Raw genomic sequence first — 22,908 nt, forward strand, 5'->3', positions numbered from 1 at the left:
ACTCGGGTTTTCTCCTACTCTGCTTCCATAACAGCCTCCTCCTGTTTGGTGAAATTTTATATCTAGATTCTGGCCGCTGCATTCATCACTCTTTAAAGATGTTTATGCCTTTAAATGCCATCACATTTGTTTTCTATATAAGCTCAGTGCACACTAGTTTTGGCATGTAGTAGTTAGAAAAGACAGCAAGCACAGCCTTGAGCCATAGAACCTGGATTTCATTTTTATGGCATGAAGCTACACTGCTGTGATTTCATCAGGGTAACTGCAAAAGGGAGACAGGATGTGTCCCTTAACCTGAAGCCTCCCTTTGGTGGATAATTTGACACTTGTCTCATGAGCCTTACAAAAATACATACTGGATGATATAATAATAAAAAACCACCTTGCTCACATCTATGCAGAGATGTTGGAATATAATTATTAGCACATGGGAAGTAACTTGCTGAACCATGCTGAATCCAGTCAGACATGAATGCAGTGGAAATGTAAGGGTATCAAGGACTGTCTTTCTCTTGGATTACAACATAGGGGTGTTCCATCTGATCACGCTGGGAGCAGCTTGGCAGTACTCACATTTTTTCTTAACAAATATTTCCATGCTACATTTCCAAATGCATGAATGATCTGTGGGGGTGCTCCTGTGTTTAGAAACTATAATGTGTCAAGTTGTCTTGAGAGTTAGTTCAAGAACTAGAGAACACCCCACCCCCTGGAGGCTGCTTCTACATTTCTTGCTTGCCAATCAGCCTGAGTGCTTGCCTCAAAAGTTATTTTGCAATGAACAGAAATCCTGAACTGTTTTACTGCATGAATGTGCTACTTGCAGTTGTAATTTGCATATATGTGACCTTCATTGTTAAAACATTTTGTCCTACAAAAAATACCCATTGTTTCTTCTCACCTGCCAGAGAAAACTAACGATGAGTATGTCCTTTGGCAAATAAACTTACTTATCAAATTAGAAATATATATTTCAAAATACTTATGTTACACGACACCATAAAGCTTTATGGAATATCTATTTTTCTGCAATAGTCTATGTGGCATCCTGTCTTCTGTTGTCTCGAGAGACGTAGCCTCAAGTACCAATAGAGATTCTCTCTATTACACTTCTTCAGTGATGGTTCTTCTGTGTAGAAGGCTTAAAACTCCTTAACTTTTTATACAAAAATAGACAGCTATGGGACGTATTGCTTCTGCAGATTTATTCAACACTGTTCAGACTCAGCAGCCTGGATTGTGCACTGTTTACAAGTCTTATGTCATCTTGACTTCAGGAAGGTTACAGAAACTCTTGAAAACTTGGGAGATTAAAAGTAGATAGATGTATGTGAAGTGGATGTAACTGAAAGCTCAACATCATTCTTCACAGTAATGTCACACATTTGCTTATAAGGTAAGTTAAAAGATTTCTTTTACAAGAAGACATTCCACGACTGACCAACAGACGTACATCCTATGCCAGCTTACATTCTTCCTGCTAATGATGTAAGACACTAACAATAGAGCAGTATTCTTGCTAGGCCATATATCCAGAAGTGCCCTGTCACTCCCTTGAATTTAAAAATACATCAACCCTACCAGTGGCTTTACATTAAATTAATAAAAGGCTTGGTTAGATTAAGATGAGATACTGATCCAAGGAACTCTATTGTTTGCCAAATACCAGGGCAGTGAACAGGTGGCAACTCCAGTGAGCATGTGGTGGGGAGGATTATGTGACAGAGTTCATAAGCTCCTTCACATCTGAAGGGAAGATGTGAGAGCATGTCTTCCTCCCAAATTATACTGCATTTTGAGGAGGGAAGATGAGGAGAAGTAGAAATGTTTGCCTATATTACAATGTTATTGTACCTTGTGGGTAGCTACTTAGAGAAATATGGCCAACACCTGCTTCAGCCATAAAAACATCTTCACGGACAAACTGAGTTTATTTTCAGAATCTGTCTTCCCCATTGAAGATCTCTGATGGACTGCTCTCTTTTCATATTCTTTTGGCACCTTGCATCCCCCCATTTATTTCTCCATCCACTGAAATGGCCCTGTGCATTTCAACAAAAACTCCCACAGAAGGGTCCACTGCACAGCAAAGAATGCAGATATTGTTCTAAAGACTAAGAAAACAGCAATTCAGGGCTGAATCTGTCCAATCTCCTTCAGCAACAGGGCATGTTGACTTCTTCATGTCCACTCCACAGACAAAATTTGAAGGCTGCAGGCTTGGGACATAAAGTACTACTGCTGCGTTGACTCCATTTCAATAGGGCTTGGGAATGTTTCCATAGAAGTTCTACTGAAACTGAAAGGAAGATGGAAGGCAGCAGTTCTTAGTGGCTTGTACACTGGGCTCATATGTGCTAAACATTAGAAGATATCCACACTGAATATACCTGTGAATAAACCAGCTGTGCTTTCAAAACAAAATGCCTCTGAGTGGAAATTTCATGTTCTTTCCAAGAATTCTTGCCAGGAAAAAAAAAAGTATAACTGCAGAGCTGTATGTGCCTCCACACCATCCCTGTATCTTCCTTGACCTGAACCATTTAAAAACATAGCCTAGTAGTTTTCTTATGGCTTTACAGAATTTCCTACAGTTCAGTTAGGGGACCCCTTCTCCCATGTGATTGACTTCTGTTCTGTTGGAGCCATCTCCAGTAGCCTTTATTAAACCTATTTTCATTTCACCTCTTAAACTCTGCAATTACACAGCTTGCAGTACAAGTGTAATAGTTTGACAATCAACATACATGGAGATGGACTTCATATGGACCTCATTCCTGCCACTCCCCTTTCCCTGTCAGAGGCTGCTAGATAAAAACATTAACTGTCATACTGGAATAGATGGACAATAAGAAAGAACAAGATTTAAAACTAGCTTGGAAAAAAACATGTTTGATGAAGAATTCAACACCATTGCTTTGAAAAATCTCCCTCTTCCCTTGTTCTCTCAAAGCCTACTCCCAAATTTTGCACACACAGAAGCTGTCAAGTACTCCGGTGAGAGCTTGGACTCTTTTTTAGGCACTATCAACAGGTTAGTCAGTTAGAGTTTGGCTCCCCACCAATAGCAATACTCGGGATTCCTCTTATAACCGGAGGCATAATCAAGATCTTCACAAAGATCAATATAACCATACCCATATTCAATCAGAAAAAAACATAATCTCTTCCTAGAAGGGAAGCCACTATATCCATTCCAAGTGGCAGAAGGGATTTTACTTCTTTGGGATCCTTTCAGCAGGTTCCACAGTCTGAAATGCAATTAGGCCACAGCCTTTCCAAGTTCCCAAACAGTATTTAGTAACAAAAGCTCTCTGCTGCTGAGCTGTTCTTTGGATATCATTCCCACTTCTGATCATTTGGCTCAGCCTGGTCTTGGAGATGCTGTTTCAGTCTTCTTCTGCAGTCTTGAACATGAGGATCGCATTGTATATTTTAAGTGCAGGTCCCAGTTTGATACTCAGAATTTTAACAATGTCTGACTGGTTCAGAAGAAGGAAGGCTTCACCATCAATCTGCTGGTGGATGGAAAAAGAAAAGTGGAGTCAATGTGATGGCTGGGAAAATCTAGCTTCAGTACACTTAAAATTAACACAGCAAGAGAACGGCATTGAGACTGACAATTGATAGCATCATCAGTTACATGTTTGGTAAGCTTTTTATATGAAGTGTCCTTTAGTATGCCTCCAACCTTTTGCTGGTGGCCCCTTTTTGTAAGAGAGGACAGGGTTATGGACTCCAAACACCTGAAAGGAAACTTCTACTTTAAAAGGTTATCTGTAATTGTGAGGAAGGGTCCAAGTCTACTGTTAGATCACATGCCTTGTTGTCCAGAAGACCTAAGATTCAGTCCCTGGCATCTCCAGCTAAAAGCAGCTGAAGAAGAAGGGTTGGGAAAGACCTCTCTCTAATCAGGGACCCCAGAGCGCTGCTGTCAGAGTAGATAATACTGGGTTAGATGAACCAATGGCCCCACCATTGGGGCTTCATGCCTTTCTTGGTTTGTGCTGAATAAGAACAGAAGTGAAGTCTAAGGAGCCTTTGCACTTTACAGTTCAACAGAGAATCAGTTTCTTCTTTTTTAAAATAAAGGCTTATGGTGAAATAGTTTGAAGGCCAGGAAGAGGGGACGGACTATTTTCAGTTGCATTCCTTTCAGGACAACCTTCTAGAAGTCCTGTGCCAGTGGTGGGCGGGGCCAGAGGCAAAAGCTGGTAGAGCAACATATGTGAATTGTACAATTCTTCACTGATGAAGAACCCAAAACCTGTTCTGATATTAGCGTATGTGCTGCTAAAACTCTACATTTATGATGCTGATTGGTGCTTTCAATGTATAGTTGATAGGAATGTTGCCTATGAGGCACTCTGTGAATAATGGATGGCTGTAGAATTGCTTAGGACTCCAGGGGAATGGTTGCTGCCTTTGCTACATTTGTCCTTCTTGTAATGTTAATTTAAAAAGCCTTTATCTTTTTCCAGATGCAAACTATGGAACCTTTCGTTGTTAGAGCAGAAGTGTAATATGCTTTGCCCATGTAGTCCAACAGGTATTGAGGAGCCTGCCCATGTATGAATTGTTTTGCTTCTACAAAAGTCCTAGTAAGGAATTGCTGGATCCATTTTTGAGCCAGAATGGGAGGGCTGACCATTGCTGTTTTAAGTTTACATATTTGTTAAATGATGTGGACGAATGCATAATTTTCAAAGCGGCTTAGTTTGCTGTTTCAGTGGCTTATCTTAGAGAAGGACTTTGTAAACAGGAATGCAGAGTAGACAGTAAGAGTGATAGTAAGAATACCAAAGTCCTGATGTTTTTCTCCCACCCTTTTTTGTTTTCAACTGTCGCTAGTAAAATATGTATATATGATGTGTTTGATGTTATATTGTGAAGGCTTCTTGCTTACAATAAACTACTGACTGGTGTATAATGTTGCTAGTGTGCTGTTGAACTGTTCCTGAGTAAGCATAGAACAATGACTAGAGTCTGCCATCAGTGGAAGAAGCAGCAGAGTGGTAGTGGGCTCAAGTTAGGACATAGGATTAGGCTACCATAAGAAAGTAACAGCCCCGCTGGATCAGGCCAGTGGACCCACCTAGTCCAGCACCCTGTTCTGACAGTGGCCAACCAGATGCCTATGGGAAACCCAGAAGCAGGACGTGAGCACAAGAGCACTCCCCCTTCAGTGGTTTCCAGCAACTGGTATACGGAAGCATAATGCCTCCAACCCATGGAGGCACAGCATAGCCATCATGGTTAGTAGCCATTGATAGCGAATTTGTCTCATCCTCTTTTAAAGCCATCCAAGTTGGTGGCCATCACTGCCCCTTGTGGGTGTGAATTCCATAGTTTCCTCACATAGAAGCTATTATTCCAATGTAGGTTCACACTTGTGACAGCTTTCTCTTTAAGTATGAAAACTGGTGTCAGAATCGTAGCTTCTGTTAAAGACTGAGCCTATAGTCTAAGCAAGTTAGGTGCCCCTGTGCTGGGGCTTGGACTGGTGGAACAAGGACAGGTTAGACACACACAAGAATGAGTAGAGAGGTACAACAGAATAATCTCAACATTATTTCATTTAACACAGAGATTACGAACAGTTACATTCAAAGATTGCAAATTTAACACTGGTGGTGTGCAACTGGGGACGGTTGAGCAGGACCAACTGCAGATAAGTTGCCTGCTCAATTTTCCATCTATATGTGGGAAATGGGAAGATGAACATGGGAAGATGCAGGGATACTGAGGAAATCAAAGGCACATTGTAAAAGACTAAAAAGTAGTGATGAACATTCACTATATAAGAACTTATATAAAATATTAATATAAAAATAATTATCACTACAATTGTTGTCCAATACAGACACACAGTGAGAATCTACTGCAGCTCAAGTAGAAGGGGTTGCAAAGCATGTGAGAATGGTTGACCAAATTCTACCCATGCTGAGAAAATTCTGCAGAAAGCTTTTGGATATATACTTTCATTCCTACTAATTCTTATTTCAGAGAGACCTCTTCTGACTGAGGCCTCAGATACAGGCATCATTCTCTGGTAATAGATCACTAGCAGGTTTGCTCAATCCACTTGGATTCCTTTTTACATAGCTTGCACAATTTGTTCTCACTTCCGCCTACCCTTTCTAGAATTACATACCTAAATATGGTGTGTCTGGGCAGCTTAATTGCTGCTAATGGATTATTAAAGCAGACTTCAGCAGTTCTGTCACCTACACCTTTTTCCTAGCCAGAGTGTAGCAGAGAGGGTATTTCTTTAAATTGGTTTAATTTCAGCCTGATTATCCACTACATGTCTAATGTGGAATATAGAGACTAACAGCCCATATCCTGGATTTCTGGAACCCGAAAGACATTTTCAGTAAACTGTTCCCCCCATTCATGAATTATTTATTTGGTAGGTTTATGTATTGCTCTATCCCACAGGCCCTCTTCCATTTCACAAAGGATATTTCATTCAGAAGGCTCCAGTTTTCCACTAGAAGTATATAACTTCTTACAGACAGTCACTTATAGTGCTTTTGCTATTGCAAAGATTTCCATTTGCACAGTGAAACTTCTTCTCCCTCTCCTCTCCCTGTGTGCCCCCTCCACACATCTGCTCGGGGGGGAGGGGGACCCAGACCAGATTTAGTGGATGCATGGAAGGAGGAGAACTTTCATTGCACAGCTAAAAGTCCTTGTCCTAGTGGAAGAACTTGGTTGCATACTGCTCATTGTGATGTTTTACATACACAGTCTATAAGACTATCTAGGGCAATGGGAAGCAGGGGGAGAGGCCCCAGTAACCAGGCTCCAACACCTTACCTCTTACTTCACCGGCACTCTGACCCATAAGCACAGCAGACTAAAGTTCTATGCTTCAGTGGTGTAATCTAGACAACTGCTGTTTAAAGCCCTGAGTACTCTGCCAGCTGGGCCATTCCCTGTTCACCAGACCCCGTAAAGTGGTAGTCTGAAAACTTGCTCCTTGGTGTGAGCAACTCATTCAACACAGAAGGCTTTGTTGGGCTAAGCTCCTTATAGAACCTAACACTCTGCCTGACTTGGATTGTACTTCTTGAATTTGGCCCTCTGCTTAAAGAACTGGACTTACTGTTCATCTTGGACCAAACTGTCTGTCCTCTTTGATCTTCAATTGCTGCTTCTGGAACTTGACCTATGCCCACCTTGGACCATGTTACTTGCTTCTGTCCCCTTGGATTGACAAGCAGTACCACCCATGGATCCTGAAATGTTACTACTTAGGGGCCTGACCTCCACCTTGCTCTGAAAGATTGGCACCTGAAGCCTATGGCCTTGCTCTGGTGAATTGTTCTGCATTACCAGTTTAACATTGTATTTTCTAATGCTGCACCATCTGTTAGAACTAGTTTGTATGAGAGACAATTCCTAAGAATGAAAACATATGGTATTGATTGTTTTTCTAGTAATGTTTATACATTTGACAAAGGTTTCCCAGGATTCAATAAGAACTTATGGGTAGCCATTCCCTGCTTTCCAAGATTAAAAAATGAGAACGCCAGTAAGTATTTTCCCACTTTTGACCACTGTGCAGTGTTATTGCTACTATATTTTTAGACTGATTAAAAATAACTCCATTATTTATACATCACTGGGCCCCTTCTCATGGACTTTCTGCAGATAATAACAAATGTATGATACTTTTTCTATAAGGTCCCTAATGCTGGTTGCTACAGAAAGAGCACTAAAGTTATAATCTGAGTAGAAAACAGAAGGTATAACCAGAGGACATACATGACCCCCAATGGCACTTAAAGGATGGGAAAAATTTACTAGTGGGATGCTTTCTTACTCCTGCTCTTGGTTTTGAATAATTTTCTCCTGCTTCCACAAATGGTAATAGTTGTTGTGGAGTTAGATGGCTTTTATGGATTACAGGCACCATAACAATTTGAGGAAGGGCTCAAACTTTAGAATGAATTAGGGAAGATTAGGAAAGAATTAGGAAAAGCTACAACCTACTAAGAAACAACTTATTTAGCCCATCAGAAAGATATCCCACTGGAGCAGGAAAGGTTGGAGTCGTTTTTTATTGTGGCTTGTTTGAAAAAGCTGCTACCTCAGTGGCCATGTTATCTGGCAAACTTATGGCCTAGCTGATGGCGCCATGACCTGCTTGAGTATCATCTGACAGCGGTACAAAAGTGGTCCTCCTCTGTAGTGGCGCCTAGCTTCTGGAATGCCCTTCCCTGTTATTCAGAAGACACTGACTGTCAGGTGCTTCTGTCATTTAGTAAACTCATCTGTATGTTTGGGCTTCCCCCAACCACTGACATTACCCCCTTCTTTATCTATGATTAGCTTTTCTGTTTTTAAATTGTTTCAGGATTTATCTTACTTCTGATAAACTGCCTTGAGATTTCTTTTAATGTCAAGCAATATAAAAATACAATGGCATAAATAAAATATTTTGGGATTGTGTTGAACTATGTCCTACTCAGAGTAGAAATCATGCCCATTAACTTCAATGGATTTACTCCAAGTAGGACTAGCATTAAATATCACCCTTGGAGTTTAAGTTTTTAAATATTTATTGGCAAGCACATTGATCCAAGAGTCAAACAGAGGCTTCTAAGGGACCATAATAGTGCCAACTATTTGAATAGGTGGGGCATAAATAATAATGCACAATTATGATTATCTGGTTGTGATTCCTAAGGTTGTTGTTTGCTGTTGCTTGGTAGCAGGAAGGAAATATGGGATATTGGTTGGACAGATGAAAGGGAAGGTGAACTATGGAAGTGTGTAAGTCTTCCAATACAAGGGAGATAAATAGCAGATGCCATTGTGAATTCCATGGGAAAGACCCTCTTAATGATAGTGGGAGATTAATTCCTCTTTATCTGGGGGTGTGACAGCAAGTGAACCTCCCTGAAGGGCACAGAACTAAATGGACTGCAAATGAAACAATGTGACAACTTGACCAGGCCATCTCTTTTGTCTTCAAAGTAACCAGCCAACCAACTTCAGGTTGACAAGGAACACTATCTTACTGTATTTTACTTTTGACTTGTTCCTCAAGATGGGCATTGTAAGATTTTGAAATCTCCAAGCTTGAAAACTATTATATCGGTCCAATAAAATGAATAATTTTAACCTATTCCATATCTCAAGTAGAACTCAAAGCAGAATATCCAATCAAAACTCCTGGGGGAATTTAGGAAGTTAAAGCAACTGAGCAAAGTAGAAATTAGATATTGGCTCTCCCAAAATGTCATGGGAATCTTAAAACTGTCATTCTTTAGCTAGGCAGGGTTCACCTTGGGCAGTACACATTCCATGACTTGTCATGAGCCACAACGTACACACATAAAGTGCTATAGGTACAAAATCCAGCATCCTGGGAATTTCAGCTTTCATTTTTAAAACAAAAAGCAATTTTCTAGTCCACATATTGCAAAGATAGGTTTGAAAGTTTGTGCAAGATGGATGGTAAAATTTCAGAAGCCATAGTGGTGACTGAGTAAGATTTGCAATGGTCAGGAGCAGGGCATCAATGCTCTATATCAGGGGTAGTCAACATGGTGCTGTGAGGATGCTGTTGGATTCCAACTCCCATCATCCCCTACTAGCATGGTCAGGGGTGGTCGGAGGTGTTAGTCCACCAACTTTAGGAGAGCACTGTGTTGCCACTATAATGCCTCAAGCTTCAATGAGTAATGAAAGCAGAATCGTAAGAAAAGCAAGAATATGCAAATTATTTAATTTGCATAATAAAAACACGACAGCAAGATGCTGTAGCCTGCCATTAGCATTACACAGACAGAACTGGCTCACCTCTTGTCGGAAAAGTGCAGCTTGATCTTTGCAACCTGGAAGACGCTGGACAAAGCCAGCCACCTAATGAAGTGTTGGAGACAATAGACAGAATTATTAAAGGGCTGTTCAGAAATCTACCAATAAAAGCCCAGTCTGAAAAACCAATTTTTCCTTCTATTTGGTCAACCATTTTTCATTCATTTGAACAAAATATTGTAAGCATTAAGATATTTATTTCCTTGTATCTAACCAAGAGAGGGTATTTAGTATATTTATTTTCATAAAACTTTTAAAAACACACTGTAGTTTATTGAAGTTTGATATATAAATAAGCATGGTGTAGCAGAGGACAGACAAGAACTGTAACACTAAGGAAAGAGGAGCCTTGAGGGTGGGCAAAATTAGGGCCAGTCAACTGGACAAGTATCATGGGTACTCACCAGCAAAGCAGCATGCAGTCCAAGAAATGTGCTCCTGGATCCCTTGCTTTCTCGCAGAGGATGCTGGGACACATGTCTTGGATTGCAGATGCTTGTAGATTCAAGTTAACTGCAACACAAAGAGAAACATAACAAAGATGAGTTTAAAAACAACAGAATGAATTTGAACCCACGAAGCAACAAAGCCTTCTACACCCAAGAACAACTGGCCTGGCTTGCACATGCAGCAGAATGAGGCAGGATCCTGAGGTGGCAGAATGGACTTAAGCTGAAGATGAGGGGGCAGTGGGAGAATGCCAATTTTAAGTGCTCCTCCATGGAAGAAACTCCTCATAAATAATATTTAAATTAACCAAGGAGAAAGGGTTTAACCCAGTCTGCTCTCTGCTTTGCTACTTTCTATTTGTAGGGAACTTTCTCATGGGGTGCATTCAGAACTAGTATTCCCCACCTGTAGCGTGAAAGAGGAGAGTTTATTCTATCACATCATTCTGTTGCATGTGTAGACCAGGCCATCTTCACAATGGTATTGGGCTTACGTGACATGAGATGAAAGAGAATGGAATGAGGGTACAAATTTCATCCCAACTCTCAACTTTCATAGCTCCAAAGAGAGAAAAAACATGCTCTGATCAAATAATTTTTAAGTACCTTGGTGTTCCCTGAAGGGATTAACTCTGTTTTACTAACCCTGAGCAGCTACAAATGTGATATTCCTATCACCAGTACCAAAGGACAAATAGTTACAAGGGGTCACTGTCAGAAACAATTTCCTGCTTTATAAACTCTTGGTTATCTAACTCCTTGCCTCTAAGCTTGAATAAGAATCGTATACTGCCCTTAAGAGAAGAATTTAAATTCCTCTCTTTTGTGTCTTTGCACAAGATCCTAACAACATCCCAGAAAGCAGGAGACAGTAAAGACCTACAACTCATGCTGATCTACTAATGTTAGTAATACGGGATCATTAAACGTAGGAAGCTATCTGACACCAGGTCAGCCTATTTGTCCATTTAGAATTGTACCGCTGACTGTGACTCTCCAGAGTCTCATGTAGGGGTCCTTCTCATCACCTGCTCCCTGATCCTTGTAAATGAGAGGCCAGGGATTGCACTGGGATCTTCTGCATGCCGGGCATGTGCTCTGTCTCTGTTACAGTCCCTCCCCAAGGACTGCACCAAAAGTTGCCACAGCTGTCCTCATACGAATTGCAACGTGCACAAGGAAAGAAAGAGTGATCCCAGGAGGGAGGCCATGTAGGGAACAGAAGTGGTACAGCTGTAAAGTTGGTGGGGGGGGGAGCAAGATTAGATTTGATTCAGATAGATAAGGGCAATTTCCAAAACAGTCCAACATATGCCCCATTAAGATATGTTATGGTCAAATGTGACAGGCAAACAATGGTTTAAAGAGTGGGGAAGTGAAACCTGTGCATTTGGCCTTGTTAAACACAACCCATTCTACTGCAGATGGTGCTGCTATCATTAAAAGGTTTCAAGTCCATCCAGTAAATGTTTTAAATGAAGTTTGTTTGCAGTAAAGGGGGTTCTTTAACTGCACAAAAGAAAGTAGGATTTGACATGGTCTTCTTGAAATTTTACAAACAGAAACTAGCCTTGCTAAGCTTTGGATTGGATTCCCATCCCTGCATTAGTACATCCTGCAGGATTAACTAACAGGGAGATAAAACTGTCACACATGATACAAATTCAGCCTCCCATCAAACATTTAGAAAATGTGTTAAGAAGCTTTTGACAAATAATCAACACTCAAATGACAGTTCTCACTAGAGGGAAAGAATCAGTGAGAACAAGGCTTCATTTGAGGTCTTGAGTGGTTAAAGATTGTTCCAGATGCTTCCAACTTGTGAAAATTAAATTAAAAATAACCTATTTGGTTTCATTTGTGGTGCTACTTAGTTAATGTAGGGGCCTCTTTTCCCCCCTTTTTTTGTACAGAGGTTGTGGGCTCCTAGCTCTAAGCACTCTTGGACTTCTAAATTCATAAACAAAGTTACACCCTGTCCATGTTTCTTTCCCTTTCCCTTGTCTAGCTGATGACTGAAATTGCAAAACTACTCTGCTACTTCCTTGAAAATCTAAATTTAAGTATGAAGACAGCTTCAAAAATGCAGCCCTTTTTAGTGACGCACAGGTTGTAATCCTATACATACTTAAAAGGGAATGGGTTCCCTTGAAAGTGCTCAGACTTCCTTCTGAGAAAGATGCATAGGACTGTACTGTTAAAGGCACAGAATTGCAAATGATCTCATCAAACCCACTGTGTAATGAATTTCCTTTGCTTTCAGTGCCCCGTATTTCCCCTCCATTGCATCAGGAGAAGTTATTATATTTAGAGTTTCAAATTGTACCATACATCCCAAGGATGGAAAACTGTGCACAGTGGCTCAGTTTCACCATTTTGAAAAAGATAAGATTAGCTCATCCCTACAGGTAAGGCACTAGCACTATGACACATTTGATAACCAAACACAGATGTGCACAGAACTGCAGCCTTTGCCTCTTACTTGAGAGAATGCCATTGAACTCAGTGGGACTTTATTCTGAGTAAACATGCATAGGATCAGGATGCAAACCTGGCAGCTCCTCAACAATTTCACAGTACTGTTCTGTCTAAGCATAAGGCATTTGTGATAAATAAATCAAATGTCACATACAAAGACATTTCACTTCCTATTCCAGGATGATGATTGGCTAGGAAATCTCTGTGCAGTCAGACCTACTAAGTAGTAGTGCTACAGCCAGGATGAGGGAAATTGGAAAAAGTAAATACAGATAAATTCAAATATATTTAAGAGGAAGAAAAGAGAACGAATCATGACCATGAGTTTAATCGACCCCCCTCCCTGCAAATACTACATAAAATAACAAATTGAACTAAAGCATCATGGTGGGCATAAAGAATACCACCATCGGGAATCATCAGACTAGTAATTTAAAGAAGAGCTCACCTATTTTATAGTGTTGAACCCTTGTCTAGTATTCTGAATACAATACATGCTTCTCTCAGAATAGTTGAAGAGGATCTAAGCTGGACAAACAAGTGTTCCCCTGTCCCACTCCCAATCAAATCCTCCAAGCTCAGTCACCTTGCTCTCTTTCTCCAGGCCAGAATGAGTACCACTATGCAACTGGTAAATAACAACAACAACAACAACAGTGCAGCATCTGCACCTGGGGTGCTTTATTTTTGGCAGTGCCCAGCCACCTGATGGGTAGAGCCTTGGGCCCAAAAGAATGCCACAGTACTACTGCAGCTGCCTCTCTTTGGATAAAAAGGGCTGAAAGGATATTCTTGGCAATTACTTTCTGGCCTAGGAAAGAGAACTATGACAACCAAGAGTAGAAAGAGGTACTGCCTATCTATCTGTAGATAACTGCGAGCAGGTAACTTTGCTCAAACATAGAGTTTTGTTTTTGCACACTGCCCAGTAGATTGGTTTTAATAAATCATAGTTAAAACCAGGAGTAGCCAATGTGCTACTCTACAGATGTTGTTGGCCTCCAAGTCACATTGGCCCCAGACAGCATGACCAATGGTCAGGGATAACAGGAGTTGCAGCCCAGCAATATCTGGAGAGCACAATGTAATGCTAAACGAAAGCCTATGATCCCCTCCTCATGGCTGTGGTGGAGCAGGAGAAGGGAAGGGGGAACGCTTGAACTCAAGGTCTGTTCATGTAATGGGAAATCATACTGTAACATATTATTATATTGTTGTTGTTGTTGATGATGATAATAATAATAATAATTTCCATCCCACCCTAAAGGAGCCCTTTTTATATCCAAACAAGGCCTGTGTAAGGCAGCTTCAAATGTTTGTATCCAGTATAATAAAAACCTTTTGAGTTTTACAGCAGTGACATTTAGCTCAAACTTTTAAAGTGTCAGTCTTTCATGATGTCATAATCAGATCATCAAGCATCTCCAAATTTTCAGGCTTAAAACAGGGAAGGCATAATAAACCAATTTTACAAATAAAAGGACTACTACCATTACTACTACTACTACAAAGCATAAGTCTTAAAAACTATAATTTCTAAGCTTTGCAAAACAGGGCCAAGTAAGGGTCAGACCCAACGCACCTACTTTCTCTGTGGCATAGCAATTTCTAACTCCCAAGGCAATTGGTGCAAATGCTGATGTATAACATGCAACTCAGATATGCTGTGTCATTCAACACCTGACTGCAGGAGAGGCATCTTGGCTTGTATCAAAGCATAACCTGAGCTTTGACTGAAAAACCATAGCCTTGGGAGAATGGGTCTGTCTGTCAGCAATCATGTCACACTGTGGGGATATTTTGTGACACAGTCATGCAAGCATGCGCAGGACAATTGCAATGTAAAGTGAGTCAGCAGCAGAGACAAGCATAGAAAAGACTATAGTCAGGAGAGGCCCCAAAGGGGACAGCTAGTAAAAGTGGCATGATTGCACACAGGATTAATGCAAATTTATCTATTCCGGGTATTGCTCTAAACTTCTGGTTGGACTGGCATCCCCCAGAATTAGCCACAGCTGAAAAGCATCACTGCCACTATACTGAAAATGCTTTCCAATTAGATTAAAGAAAAGCAGAAAGCGCGACTTACCTCTTCCACACTCCATTTGGCCACATTCTTGGCGGTAAGGCCAGAGACCTCTGGCAGCAGCTTGCAGTGTTGCTCCCAGCAGAGATGGAGGCGGTGGGTAGGGTTTGTGGAAAGAGAAGGCATGAAGACAGACTGGTGGAGGGCCTGCTGCAAAGCAAATGCTGTGTCTGGGGAGGGAGGGGGGGAGGGAAGGAAGGAAGGGGAAAAGATGAGTCAGTCCTTGTTCAGGTGCAATTTAAAAGTGCAGGCACTTTGTTCCCTGGGCTGGTTGTGCTGACAGCATCCTCCCCAAAAAGGTAAAGAAAGCCCTGTGCTGTTATAGATGCTCTTAGGGAAGAGATGCCCTGATGCTAATACAGGAGGAGTTGCCAGCATTCTATTGCCAAGGAGGAGGAGGTTGAGTAACTGCATCTTCAGTTGGAAATTAATGGCACCATTCCAGCCAACAGTCTGTATCAGCCTGCTAAGAGCGCTGCACACTAGATAATGACAGGCACTGGGCACCTCCCTGGAGAGAAGACTCCAAGGTCAGGAAGGTTGGCAGTTGCTTCCAGACGTCAGTATCAGTCTCCATTTGTCAAACAATAGAGGCATTAAGAACAAGCAAACATCTCCTGCCTGCCTGCCTGCCTCTACCCACCCTCCCTGTCCCTCCCACCCAGACACATATACAAGATCATTTGGTTATTGCTATGTCATGGTGCAGAAAGGATCTGTGGCTATTTATACAGCATATACTGCAGCCACTGATTAACATGGCATAGCACAATTTCTTTGGTTAACAACATTAGCAAGATTTCTTTGGTTAGCAACATAACATAATTACATTTGCCACTCCCCCTCCTCCACCGGGATACATGCATGAAAATAAGGTATCTCAAAACACTGGGACCTTTCGAGTGATGGTTATTGGAAAGGTCTGTAGTGCCATCTAGGGGCATCAGCAAATAACTAAGCTATACTACCGATGGGAGAACAAGCACTGAACAGCCAACGAATTACTGTGCTTCAAAGTTCAGCTAGAAAGCAAGACTTCAGAGATAAATGGCCTGATCCTTATATTTGTTGCACCAACGCAGAGCCAACAGAGCAGTGACACAACACTGGTAAGCTTATAGAACAATCACACGATTAGTTTGGGTTATGATTGATCAGAAGTCCATGAAGCTATCACAATAAAGAACAATGGATTGTATCCAAAGGTAGTTCTAGTCAGAGACCGACTGAAATTTATGGGCATGACTAACATAGCCCTATTAATTTCAGTAGGTCTACTCTGAGCTCACTAGATATATGATCAGTGGACCCCAGAAACAAGGAGTGTGGAAGGTAGCTGAAAGGTATATAGGAGAAGGAAAAAGGGTAGGTGGCCTGCTCAAGCCCATAACAGCTAACTGTATTCTGGAGGGGAGCATAAGGCTCAAAGGAGATGCTTATGATGAGGTTATACAACTCCCTCCCCTCCATGTGTTTAACAGGCAGGTTGACAGGGTAAGGGGAGAGAAGCGCCCACCCATACATAGCAATAAAGCCCCAGTGCTGTATAGCATAGCTTTTGGAAAGATGAAAAATGGAAAAGCTGTACTTTTTCCTTTCCCACTTCTGAAACCTCTCCTCTGCAAACACCAGATAGTGCTATAAGCTAGATAGAGCCCTAAAAATGAGCATTTAAGCACTGGGGATACACAACTATCTTTTTTTGTGTGTGTCCTCATTTTTTTTATACCGAAAACAAATTTGTAGATTTTTCTGAATTCAAGGAGAGAAGTCTGTCTAGTGAAGACAGCTCTATCTGGGGATTACATCTGTTACATTGACCAATGGACAGTGGAAAGAGACGAAACATTTATGGCTCTCCAGTGAGCAATCTGATCTTTGAAGAAGCAATTAAAATTTACTTTAACAGGGTTGTGAGAGGAAAAGAGGGAGAAATGTAAACTGCAGGAAACATAATAAATGGTTTCACCTTATCAGCAAAAGCTATTAAGCACAACATATTATACTTATTTCCAAAAAGCCAAGAACTCAATCATTTTCAAAAGCACAAACACCAAATTAACCAACCTCTTCCATTTGCATCCTGCTTCACTAGCTGGAGCTGTATATAGCTATGTGAGCAACCAATCCTGAAAACACAGATTTGGGTGATAAGACAAACAAGTACACATGAGAGACAAAACTGTTTCTCCAAAGAGAGTTTAAATTAGAGCATAGAACCATTAAAAACTTTAAAAGAGTTGTGTGGCACCTCAAAGACTAAAATATTTATTGTGGTATAAATATCTGTGTACTAGAGCCTACTTTGTCATATTTAATCAGCATTTAATACAATGACCACTAGTTTACAAAAGTGTATGCCACAATACATGTCAGTCTTTAAGGTGCAACAAGATTCTTTAAGTTAATGCTGTAAAAGCCTAACACATCTACCCCTCTGGAATAAAAAAGCTTGGGTACAGGATAATCTGATGGTAATTTTTAAAACTGGTTTGGAAATGGAGTCAATCACTTTGAACCAATTTTGAAATTGTTCAGATACGTTTAAGGGTATTCCATGAATTTGTTTAATCCTACTTTAAAGCTACCCCCTTCCATCTGTAACCAGTATCCCAAGGTTTCTTCCTTCACTTCAAACGTAACTTTTCCAAGTGAGAAACTTTATCACTAGTAGGTTCAACAAGTTGAATAGTTTTGCTTACCCCATTGATTTGATTTTGGTAACAGCAGACGATTCCCCTTCTACTGAGTCCTTCTCTTGGCTGGTTTCAGACTGGCCAGACAGACTGTGGACACTGCTTCGCCCTGACCTCTCCCCATCTTGTGTGGATGATTTTCTACTAAGAAAATTATATCTATAAAAGCAACTTTCAAACCTTCTAACTGAAAGAACTAGAACCCAGGACAAATCCACACAAATTAAGAAGTGTGGTTGTGCAGGTATAGGCTGGTTAAGATCTCAGGATGAGATGTTGCTGTGCAGATAGGACTGGTTTAGCTGTCAGTCACTCGCATGAAGTTTCTGTGAGGCAAACTAAATAAGTTTCAATCTCAGATGCAGGGGTACAACACACAAGTTTAACTTCTCTCCAGGCACTAGGATTACCCGTGGAAGGCCCCAAGTTCAATGCTCAACATCTCCAGTTAAAAGGAATAGGTAGCAACCAAAGGGAAAGTGGTTTGACTGAGACCCTGCAGAGCCAGTGCCAGTCACAGTAAACAATTGTGGGTTAGATGGACAGTCTGGCCTGGAATGAGGCTGCTTCCTATACTCCTATGAGCAGGGGACAAGGTTAGCCCCAATGACAACGGCACTTTTTCTTCCGCACAGAAATCAGTCACAAAACAGAAGAATCTTTCCTCACACAGTAACAAGGTAAACACAAACTACTATAAAAAAACCCAACCCAAAACTAACACAGTATCAGTGCCCAAATGCCTAGGAGAATAGGAACATCTTTACGTGGCAACAAAAAGATCATAATGTCGGTGCCAGCCAAGCCTCTCTAGATGTAGCATTCCACAGATTGGGGGGGGGGACAATTACTGAAAAGGCCATTCTCTCACTGCCACTCTCCAAACGTCCCTTGGAGGTGGCACCCAGAGAAGATCCTTAGATCATGATTGCAGGGTCCAGCAGAGGTAGAATGGAGCTGGGGCAAGCAGGAAAAAGGACACAGCCACAGCAGCAAGACTAGCACAAATGAAGTTTAGTAAATACGCCCAAGATTATACTAGGCCTTAAGGTTTAATCTAAAACTTCACCTGGACTGTGGAGAGTCTTCCTGCAAATCTGTAAGTCGTGCAGAAGCCTCCGGTTTCTTGGGTTTCTGAACACTGATACTGGGTGAAGGTTTTTCTCCACCAAGACGATCTTGTAAGGAACTTTCCCTGTTGCGATTGATTTCGGAATATGGGCAGCCAACTAATCTACATCAAAAGCAGAAAAATGTTTCCACAAGAAAAATACTATGCAACCTAATTATTCCACCTTTTCCCTCTGAGGGCTATATTAACTAGCAAAACAGTATAATTCAGTCACTCTGCAAGAGCAAAAAACAGCAGGTATGTAGAATGAAGGCTCTTGGGAAGTAAATGCTTAGCAGCCACAGGCTAAAGCAGAAATTCTGCGGAGAGATGCAGTTTTCAGGCAGAGAAGAATGGAAGGAAATCAGCTGCCAAAATGACTCTGATGTTCAATAACAATGAGTAGCTGAATAAGCTTGGGGCACTATAAATGAAAGTAAAATCTTGCCCAGAATTCAGCAAACAGGACACATAAAAATGTAGCCAGAGGCAAAGAATATGGAGAGCTGGCTTGAGAGAAGAGTGACTAAATGTCTCAATTTTAACTGCCCTTCTAATAACTGTTAATGCTGTTGCTTTTGTTCATTTTGTTAATTTTTGATCACTGTATACATCAATTTATGATGTTGTGAGCCACCTTGGGTGGGCTATGCCCCCAAAGGCAGAATATAAATAACTTTACATATAAATAAATATAAATAAAATTAGAAATAAATACACATCTTAAATAGGGAAGCAAAATGGGCAGGAGGGGATATGAGCTGGCACAAACACAGAAGTACAATTGTGAAATGGATTCTAGCCTTTGTCACAACATACAGAAAATACACTTCTGTTACCCTTTCAGTAGCCAAGATTCTCCAAGGCTGATCTAGTCTTCCAATAGAATCACATTACTTGTTCTGAGTGCTGGGCCATGTAATACTAGTATGAGAAGACGTACATTGGTGATCTTTTTTCCACCCCTGCCCCAAATTCAAATTGCTAGTTTCAACCTTTAAACATTCGTTTTTGCTTAAACATTCGTTTTTGCCTATCTGAAGGAACACCTCTTTCCATATCCGGAATTCCATCCACCTTGAGATTTGACAGGCATTTCTGTTGATGTTATTCTGAAGACAGCTTAAAACATATATGTTTACAAAGATGTTTGGGAACTGTGACTTATTTTATGCTGACCTGGTTGTTTTATTGCTGGTTTATGTATCCTGCTTTCTATTGGCATCATTAATTATTGAAGGTTAATTGTCCCTCACCCTGAGATCTTTGGATTAAAGGGCAGGACATAAATATTTTAAAATAAAATATATAGCCCTCCCCCACTGTGAATTAATATTATCAGGGAAGACTCTCTTGCAAGTGCCTTCCCCATCTAAAGTGCAGCAGGTGACTACAAGATATAGAAGATTTTCAGTGGTGGTACCTCAGCTGTGGAACTATCTGCCCAAGAAGTTTCACTTAGCACCCTCCCTGCTGGCTTTCAGGAGACAAATGAAAACCATTTTTATTTCAAAATGTTTAAATATAACTCCATCCAGAGAGCTTTGCTGTGGAGCAGTATATCAAAATAAATAAAATCAACAACACAACACTATTGCCACTCTGAAACATATGCATCATTTCAGGCATGTTTGTTCCCTCACATAAAAAGCTTACTGCACATAGTCAGCTAGCACATCAAGGCAGAAGGCTAGGTGAAAACAAGACCAAACTCCTTGCCCCAATATGCTAGTGTTTTATATTCCAGGAGTTTTTAATATGAGGAAAGATTCTAATATGCAATCCCCTACTAGCAATCTTAGTGGGATAGAACAGGGAAGAGCACCTTGGAGGCCTTTAAGAACCAGTCACTCATGAGGAAGTAGGCTATGAATCTTCTCTTTTTTATCTAGGAAATATGAAGCAGAAAGCAAGATGCAAAGCAGAGGAGTCCATGTTAACTTGTGTTTTTAATTTTTGCACCTGGGCTGCACAACATGCATCCCAGCAGAGCCCAAAATCTGCAGCCAGCTATTTTAACAGGCAATAATCCCATAGTACAGCTTGGTTTCAGGTCCATGTTTAAAAAAGCCTATGAGAGTGTCCCTGCACTATACACACACACTACTGCCTCTTTTATTCCTTGCACCCAGCAAGTCAATGGAGAAATGTCACACATGCAATGTCACTTTTACAAGTATCCAAGGTTCTGTTAATGAAACTGGGTTCTCAGTGTTTGCTCTGAGCGATGACAAGCAGGATGGGGAAAGGCTGCATATCCCTTTCTCATGTCATGCACCGTCCCTTAAATATATGCATTCAGAGCATCCACTTTAAGGTGGATGGCTTCAAGGCACAAGAGTGAATTAAAAAGAAGACTACCCTAAGAGCCCAGCTACACCTTGCAGCTGCAAATTAATCAAAAGGAGTATGAACAGCTCCATGCCTGAGACAGGGAGTCCTGCTGGCTGCTTTTTTTTTTTAAACTCATCTTATTGGGTTTAGGGAGCAGCAATTTAACAGCTCCTCACCCTATAAACACTGGAAGACTGAAAATAAAAAAATAAAGACAGCCAGCTATGAGACACAACTCAGACAGGAAGCTATTCCCTGCTCCTCATGTTCCTCCTGGGTAGGTAGAGAAAGTTGAGAGAGATATCTCTTCAAGCCACTCCAGGTTTCCCTTCTTGTTTGGCAGTTTGGGGAATGAAACCATGCGATTCGAAAGAGCTAGAGCTGCTTCCTCCCACGTGAATAGCAGTAATGCGTAGCCAGGTTCTGATGCTACTTTTCTGTGGTGTCAGTATTAAGCTTGTCAGTGAAGCCAAATACAAAGCACAAGAGGGAGCTACAAGCACAACATTTTAGAATGAAGACACACATTCATATTTGTAGTTCACTGAAGCTGCATTATTTGAAAAACAGGAGCTGGGCAACTGATACATATTGCCCTAACAATCCGCTGGGAATTACCCCATAACTCTCGGGCACACGTACGTGTAATGCGTTCCATATCTGGGTCCCCTGACATGACCCAATCCCTGACAACCAGGAGTAGGGCATCCCTGTCCTACTGCCCCTGATGGGTCCGAAGTCCCTGGAAAAACAAAACTTGTTCAGGTATAGATTTCAAAGTCTTGTTTTAAATAATTAGGTAAGGAGGGGAGGAAAACAAATACAACGTTATTCTTCATCTCACCTGGTGGGAGTTGCAAGGCATGTCCAGATTTTGCACACCAGCCCATGGGGTGAATGTCTGGACTGTCTGCATCAACCCAGAAATCAAAACTATGGTCCCAGCCATCAAAGTGTATCTAAAGAAGAGGAAACACATATTTGGGGGGGGGAGGGAAGAATTAAAGCTGTGAGAAAATATTTCTTTAACAACTCTAAGAGCCATTTACACTTGCGTAACTCCTCTGGGACTAGGGCTGCTACAATCTTTTGGGCAAGCCTATTTAGATATTTTGTTGGGTGAACCAAAGGAATCCAAGTCAAATTGGGTAACACAGAACCACTGGTCCATCTAACCTGGTCCTGTCTACATTGACTGGCAGTGACTTTCCATGGTTTCAGACAGGAATGTCCCTACTCCCTGCCTGGACATGCTATAGGGCCTGAATCAGGGACCTTCTGCATGAAAGTGCTCCACCACTGAGTTATGGACCTTTGCCAATATGATATATGCTCCGACTAAGGAAATGGGCTCTACTTTGAGAGAATGAGTTTGGAACAATCCTGGTGGATATCCATGTGGATATTTAGGAAAAGAGTTGGGTAGCAGGATCAAATACTTGTTAGCTTCTGCTTATGGAATTTTCCTGAAAACCCCATGGCAATCAGCATTCTGGAACTAATGCTTTCTGTTTGAATTTCTCCACAGGAGTATTTCATACAGGAGTCCTGTGGAGGAAAATATGCCAGAATATGCCATCAGAGTCAGCTTACACATTGATCGATGCCTCAATCAACATCAAAGTTCTCCTTTGCAGACAATTTGAAAAAACGGGCTACTGCTATTTCTCAGCAAAAACTAGCAATTCTGGGGTCCACAAGCATAAGCCCTCTTCTGTTGTTCCTCCGCAGCAGCTGGCATCTAGTGGCATACTGCCTCGGAAACTGGAGGTTGCATACAGCTATCATGACTAGTAGCTATTGTCTTCCATGAGAATAAGTTTGAATTGCTTTTGAATCACTTTATAAAACAGTTTTATAATTTTGTATATTGAATTTTAAACTGTATTACTGTAGTAAACTGCCTTGAGAACATTT

The 22,908-nt window shown here is 41.1% G+C and overlaps 1 protein-coding gene across 14 annotated transcripts in view; it reads right to left on the reverse strand.

The window, feature by feature from the left end:
• Positions 1-654: 654 nt before the first annotated feature.
• Positions 655-22,908, reverse strand: part of LOC133370395 (lethal(3)malignant brain tumor-like protein 4) — an 80,762-nt gene continuing 58,508 nt past the window's right edge. For 9 of the 14 annotated variants that reach the window (XM_061596649.1, XM_061596646.1, XM_061596652.1 and 6 more), the window contains 8 exons: positions 21,836-21,950; positions 21,634-21,733; positions 18,616-18,780; positions 17,553-17,690; positions 16,918-16,979; positions 14,854-15,020; positions 9,820-9,882; positions 657-3,521 (listed from right to left, as the gene is read on the reverse strand). In XM_061596649.1, the coding sequence (XP_061452633.1) occupies positions 3,393-3,521; positions 9,820-9,882; positions 14,854-15,020; positions 16,918-16,979; positions 17,553-17,690; positions 18,616-18,780; positions 21,634-21,733; positions 21,836-21,950 (939 nt within the window). In that variant the 3' untranslated portion in view covers positions 657-3,392. Of the gene's footprint in view, positions 3,522-9,819; positions 9,883-14,853; positions 15,021-16,917; positions 16,980-17,552; positions 17,691-18,615; positions 18,781-21,633; positions 21,734-21,835; positions 21,951-22,908 lie in introns of all 14 variants that reach the window. The other 5 variants (XM_061596655.1, XM_061596656.1, XM_061596657.1 and 2 more) reach the window with 5 other exon arrangements.

This window comes from Rhineura floridana, chromosome 15 (genome assembly GCF_030035675.1).
Source record: "Rhineura floridana isolate rRhiFlo1 chromosome 15, rRhiFlo1.hap2, whole genome shotgun sequence".
Taxonomy (NCBI): domain Eukaryota; kingdom Metazoa; phylum Chordata; class Lepidosauria; order Squamata; family Rhineuridae; genus Rhineura; species Rhineura floridana.